This window comes from Sardina pilchardus, chromosome 5 (assembly GCF_963854185.1).
Source record: "Sardina pilchardus chromosome 5, fSarPil1.1, whole genome shotgun sequence".
Taxonomy (NCBI): domain Eukaryota; kingdom Metazoa; phylum Chordata; class Actinopteri; order Clupeiformes; family Clupeidae; genus Sardina; species Sardina pilchardus.
In genome coordinates this window covers 16,474,398-16,481,518 of record NC_084998.1, presented here as the reverse complement: position 1 = coordinate 16,481,518, position 7,121 = coordinate 16,474,398, and the positions used below count along the sequence as shown (strand labels likewise).

The 7,121-nt window shown below is 45.2% G+C and overlaps 1 protein-coding gene across 2 annotated transcripts in view; it reads left to right on the top strand.

The window, feature by feature from the left end:
* Positions 1-3,495: 3,495 nt before the first annotated feature.
* The window catches only part of dpysl3 (dihydropyrimidinase like 3), a 28,344-nt gene continuing 24,718 nt past the window's right edge, over positions 3,496-7,121 (top strand). For both annotated transcript variants that reach the window (XM_062536645.1, XM_062536644.1), the window contains exon 1: positions 3,496-3,690. In XM_062536645.1, the coding sequence (XP_062392629.1) occupies positions 3,652-3,690 (39 nt within the window). In that variant the 5' untranslated portion in view covers positions 3,496-3,651. The remainder of the gene's footprint in view (positions 3,691-7,121) is intronic.

The window sequence follows — 7,121 nt, the reverse complement described above, 5'->3', positions numbered from 1 at the left end:
TTCACTTGTATGTGCTTTGTTCTGTCTTTTAGGCAGGCCTCGAAAGTCACACTCTTTTAACACACGGCTCCGCTTCCGAAGAGGCATGACTGTTGTCATGGGACCCAAGACAGCAGTGCCACCTCTGGTTTAGAATTTCTCTTCACCGCGTGCGCCCTGAACTGTCCCGGAACAGAAAGACTTCATTCGCCCTCTTTTATCTCGCAGTGCTGGTTTAGATCATGGCTGAGCGCAAGTGGAACTCGGACAAGGAGGATGACTTGCCGGTTTACCTCGCTCGTCCCGGCACTGCTGACCAGGTGCCCCGTCAGCTTCACGGCGGGTTCTTCTGCAATGTGGAGGGTGCGTATGATAGCAAGACCCTTGATTTTGATGCGCTGAGTGTTGGACAGAGGGGTTCTAGAACACCGAGAACTCCCAAAACAGCACAGACATCCCCGGAGGCAAAACCCACAACTGCTGGAGGAAGTCAAAACACTGTCAAGCCGACTGATATCGAACAGGATCGGAAAGAATTGGGCGTAGAAATAAAAGCTACAACAGGAAAGGAGATTCTGCAGAATCTGGAATCTGACAAGGTAAGTGGATGACAATTCCATCCTGAATTCCAAATTCCATTTGAAATAATCTATGCATGGGCTTATTTGGAAAAGTAAAGGTCAAGGAATCCTAAACAGGAACAACGTATAGAAGTGTTCATCTTAAACGTTCTTCATGCTGTAAAATAGAATCATGTCAAAGGCTAATCTAAGAATGTGTCTTAGCAGCAAAGTCAGCTGTCTTGTACCACCTCTCCGTTACGCACAGGGGTATGTTGGAGATGAAAACTTTATTTTAGCTTCCTGGGGGCAGTAATGACAACAAGAGCTATAACAACAGTAATAAGCTGTAATTAGCCTAATAGGCTACATTAATAGTCATTCTAAAGCTACTGGTAGAAATAGTGGTAAAGTTACACCCAGAACAACTTTAGCAACAATCTGAATAACATTTGATCAGTTAGTAATGGTTTAAAAAGTTATTGACTACTTTGTCAAAGTAATATAGCATACCCAAATCTTAATTTAACTATGGTTAAATAGCTGATGCTCTTCAAATGCACTAATTTAATTTAGTAAGTACTCTCAATTTCAGTTGAGGCAGCAATCACCTTGGTTCAGGTAGGTTTGGCTAGCTGGAGCTGAGTAACTCCTAAGTATACTGGAAACAAACTTCTTTTTGATGTTGTACTTTGGGGTTGTATGGTGGATCTGGCAGTCCATGTCATTCAGAAATGAAGTTATATTCAACATTGTTTCATATTAATATTTAATATTATTATTCATGATTGAGCCCATGTTGCATGCTGGTACTGCGCTATAAACAATAAATTGATCCACTGATATGAAGTTGCGTATATCTGCCTTTTTGTCTTTCAAAGTAAGGAAATGCTTTGGACATATAAAAATCTCTTTTCATTTAGCCACAATCATTAACAATCCTCTATCAGTAGTCAGTAACTGTCTGTTGGCTTTTGTGGGTTGTTTTTTTTGTTGCTCCCTGGCTCTGTCCAGCCAGGACCCAGACCTTCCGAGCCATCAGTGCATATTATTGATATGATGTCATATGTGTAACATGATTTGTACCATGACATCAACCCTTTTGTGTGTGTGTGTGTGTGTGTGTGTGTGTGTGTGTGTGTGTGTGTGTGTGTGTGTGTGTGTGTGTGTGTGTGTGTGTGTGCAATGTGCATGTGTACAGTATGTACCATGGCCCCCATGTGGAGAAACCAGAAGCTGCACTGCTACAGTTCTGTATCAGCTTGTTGACTCAGCAAACTCATCTTGTATTGGACTAAGTTATCAGCATTTGTGTGTCCTCTGCACCTATAAGACTGTCCTTGTACTTAAAACCTTTACGACAACTACATTTCCCAGATATCTTAGCGTGAAAGTGGACATGTCCTTGTGTGTTAAAAAGAGCAGAAATTCATCATTGCTTTGTCATTGTTCTATTGTTGCCCTTTCTAATCTCATTCAAAGATTATACGTCTATGCCGGTGTGAAGAGATGCCAACAGTTCTTGTGAGAGAATGATTAAATTTTAGGACTTCATTCTCTAATGGAGATGAATATTGAGCCGTGAAGAAAAAACAATGACTTGCAAATTTCCTGCCAGGAAGACAGGATGATGTCAAAGAAGCACACGGTGTGCCAATATGCCTGGGTGTGGGCTTGTGTACAGATGGGTGAAAAGTGATGTAAAAGTGCGTCTGTGAGGTGTGTATCGATACTCTATTTACCATCTGCACGTTTCAGTGTACTGTATCTATTGAGCAAGGTATTTCACTCAATTTCTATAGCCTCCTAATATTTATTAGCCAGTAGATTAGCTTACTCACTGACATCCTGTCTCTGGTAAACTAATGCTGTCGGCCGCCTATTAGCTTCCATTAGAGCTGGAGCTGGTGTGTTAGTTCTAAGTCGGAGATGTCAGCCTGTTGTCACATTGTATACGACACTGGGGCACAATGCATAAACAACCAGCAGTCCTCGCCCCTCGGCAGCAGCTGAGGCTGGCAGCTATACATGCCCGGACCAGACCCCTGTAACACAGTTGCTTTTTTTTTTTTTTTGGCTTGTTGAGCACACACTCTGTGGTCTTCATCACCGGCTGTGGTTATTAGCGCCGGCAGGGTGTGGAAGGGGGGGGGGCATGGAAAGGGTAGGGGGTCTGTGCACACAATGGGGACACATGGCTGGATGTGATGTAGCTCTGGAGGCTCACCAGCTGTTACTCTGCACCGGGTCCCCAAGTACACCCACCCACCCACACATCCACTCCACTGCACTCCACTCCACCCTGCCCCACCCACTCCACCCCAATCTCTCCTCCTGTCTTCTGTCTCCTGTCTCCTCCCTCCATGGTTCATACACTCAGCTCCAGTCAATAAAGCCTCAGTGCTGCTGACTCTTGAGACTAAATGTGATTGATGCATTTTTAATAACGATGAAGTCACACGGAAGCCTGTTGTACTCTCGACCCATGAGGACATGGAACATGATTTATTTTGGGGAGATGGTGCATTATTCTTGGTTCAAGATGAGATCCAGCTTTAGTTGGCTGTAACTAACATAAGCATTTCATTAGATAACACCCTTTTTGATTAAACATGTTTCTACAAAACAGTGTTTGAGCCCCATAAATTGTTGAACCTAAATCTTTAGTGTAGAGGGCATGTGCATGTTTGACTGTCCATACATCTACCTCTGGGCACACATAAAGAAAGGGGTTCTCTGTGATTAATTGAAGAATAACGCTCTTCTCATTTAATATCATATCAGTCTAGTCTAAATTGCCATTGTCCTCGAGGGCCCAGTTGTAGTCGCAGATCTCTGCTGCAGTGTCACACGATTCGCGTAGTGCCCTCTTGTGGACTTTGTTCAAACTACTTCTGCCGAGGGAGACTATTGAGCGGAGGGAGGAGTCCGGCAGACTATAGCCCTCTTACTGACTGAACGCTCTTGTTCACTACGAGGAGGCACCAAACATTTCTCAGAGGGTGGCGACCATTCCCCAATTTCCAATTCAGACACCAGCCGCAAATCCCACGCATTTGAAGACAATTACAAACGTTTTTATTTGGGCTTACAGGGCAGCAAAGACGCACACATGTCTTACCAAGGCAAAAAGAATATCCCGAAGATCACAGTAAGTGGTTTATTGTCTAGTTTTTCTGTAATTTAGTATTGGGTGTTAGCTCTGCACTGATTTGCTTTGTGTTTTATCGCTTTCGGTTTTATGCAACTGTTCCCTGCTGACGTGAGGATGACAGCAGACAAATTTGTTCTCAGTGCTGCGTATAATGTCTGTAACGGGATAAAAATGTGCGAACTAGGAGATATGGGAGGCTTCCATAGTGACAGCCAGAGAGCCAGAACAAGGCGTTTTCTTAAAGGTAAATTACGTCCCTCTTTATAGGATGTTGCGAGTTCTTGCGGCACATTTGATAGATGCTGCGGCACTGCCCGGCATTGGCTTACTGTAGCCTATTCAAAGTGAACCATCTCCCTCAAAACTCCATTCAGGTGTAGGCTAAATTCTGTTACGCAGTTTTAACTAAATAGCTATTTCATTTATTTTAAGCATCAATTGTATATAGGTTTCATCCTCAGATGGCAGTGGCCTATAAAAAAGGGCGTACTAGCCTACCCTTCCAGTTACAATGTGTGTGTGTGTGTGTGTGTGTGTGTGTGTGTCATGCGTCAATGTATTTTATATGTATTTACAGTTTTGTGCGTAACATAGCCTGTGCAAATCACTGCATATCAATCACAAATTTGTTGCAGAACAAATACTTGACATTAGAGATAAGCCTGAGAGACCCGGCCGCAAATCGTCGATTTGATTTGATGTGCAGCCCAACGTACACGACACTATTGTTTTAAAAATGAAGTTTGACTGAAACATTTTGTTTTGGTATGCATGGTAACATCAGCACATGCGAGAGCGCCAGACGGGTCTGCATAGCTGGTCGAATCCATTGTTGCGGCTGAGTACCGCTCGGGATCCTGAAGAGACGCCCTTTGTCTCCTTTACAAATGTCTAGGAGCTTGCCAGAGGGAAGCTGCGTGGTGGACCACGCAACGAGGGGGACCGTGGGGGGATTATTTGGAAAGAATCCAATTTCTGTGCATCTTGCATGGCAGCCTGCTAGAATTTGTTGTATAATAGGCTAATGCGGTGTTTTCTGTACTGGCTGTTCCCTGCCCGGCGTCCTCTCACTGTTGCACACTTGTGCTCTGTGCGGCTCAGTGCAACGCGCTCGTGGCTGATTAGGGTGGCGGCTCACCGTTACCGGCGATATATCAGACATAAAGGCACCGCAGCCGACTGGGTCACTCAGCGGGCTATTTCAGCTGCATGATGCAGCACGTGCAACGTGGGCGGTAATCGCCGCCTGTTTCAACACAAAATGAAGCTTTATCATCGGTGAAACTATAAAAAAAAAACCCGGCTTAGGAAAAATCAGTCAGATTTTTTCAAATGAATTTTGAGACGTAGTTTTGATTACCATTGCAATTAACCGTTATGAAAACATGAGTATAGGCTACTCTGTTATTTGATCATTGAATTAGCAGTTGTACATGGTGTTCAGGATCTGCACAGTGTGCGCCAGCTAACTGTGTGTGTCTAGTCTTTGCCTGTGCACCTGCTTCTTGCCAGCGCTGGAACTAGAACATGATCAAGTAATGTTCTAGGTGTGGTTGGCTTTTTCCATGGCTTCACAGTAGCGCAGTGTAATGCCGAGCATGTCATCAATAATGTCCTGCAGCTGGATGGTGCAGTCACAAGCAGAGATGACAGGGGCCTGCCCAGTAAGAGAAAGCCATTTCCCTTTCTGGCACCACAAAAGTGGCCCTGTTTATGCACGCACGCACGCACGCACGCACGCACGCACTCACACACCCACCCACACACCCACCCACATACACACAAACACTCACAGATACAGACACACAGACACAGACACACACACAGACACACACACACACACACACACACACACTCACTCATTCTCTCTCTCTCTCTCTCTCTCTCACACACACACACACACACACACACATACACACACACACACACACACACACACACACGCACACAGTGGCAGGGGCAGACAACCTCGGAGGCCTCAGTGCTGGCAAACTCTCCAGCTGTACCCAACTTACCTTCTCCATGGAAACGGGCATGCAGCGGAGAGGTAAAATAATATGTAGGCCACAAGGCGGTTTCGCAGAGCTGTCAGCAAAATCACAGGGAGCTCTGGAACTCTCCCTGAGGTACTGGCTTACGGATGTATAAGGGAATATTCTATATGCCCCCAGCTTCAGTGGTAAGTGCACACTTAAAAGAGCCATAGGCTTGTTACAGACCAGCTCTGGGTTGGCCGTGTGTCTCACAGACCTCTGGTCAATACAACAATGGAGGGTGCAGGCCAGGCTGCCATGGCAACGTCATCACATCTGTCAATCAGCGGATGAAATCTGTGATTGGACGATATGCTCTGCAGTTGGTTTTTCAAACGGCAATCTGTTTGAATTGATAGGTCCTGTTGTTTTGTCTTTTTTTCCCATGAAAGCTGCGTTACAATGCGCTTATGCAGGACCGGTAAATATTTTGGGTCACTAGGCAACAGGGTTGAAGCGGGAGCTCTGGCTTGGAGGCGGACCGGTTTTCCCCCTCGATCCATCTCTCCTCGCTCCACTAACACACAAGTGGATTCCAGCTAATGGCGCTCTGAGTAATATGGTCTTGTCTGGGCATTTTTGGACCTTTTGCATAGCCCCCCCCCCCCCCCCCCCACACACACACGCTGTTTCTAGAAACATGTGGAAACAGTATTCCTGCCCAAAAGCAGTGCCTGTCATCAGATGTTAGAATTTGACGGCATTTTAGTTTCCATATCACCGTTTGGTTTGAATTTCCGTCAAGTCACTGTTCAGAGACATCTGTAGCGGGATGGGTTTTTTTTCCACGCTTATGAACTTGGAGAGAATGCCTTTGTGCCTCTGAGATCAAGGCAAGAGGCCTGTAGGTCTGGATGTGGGTGTGGTAGTGGGGGAGGAGACAATGCAGTGGTGAATCCTGTTTAGTGTCCAGAGAACTTTCACCCTGACGCGCACTTCCTGTTTGCTTGTGTTTGTGCTGTCCAACGACGAAAACAGACCCCCCACACACATACAGTATGGCACAACTCCCAGTAGATGTCTGGGAGGTTTCATAATGGTAGTTTTTCCACGGCCTTGTCAGTTTTCCCCCACCAAATAGTAACAGCCATGGAAAAACTAGTGTCTGGCTACTTAAACATTAATTTAAAGCAGCATGAAATTGTCTTATACTGTAACCATCTGTACAGTTTCATCTTGGCCATGAACCGATTTTAACCTCAAATGACACACTGTGGCAATGCAAGCACTTATAATTACCTCAAAATGAGGAGTTTATTGATTCCTACTGTCAGTCAAGCATTGTTTATGATGGCTAACATACACAGAACCCTAAGCCTATAGAGCTCTGTCATTAGCTTTGATGTGAGACTTTTGGCTCTGGCAAGGTCTAAGTCATTCGCTCATTTGCCTTCC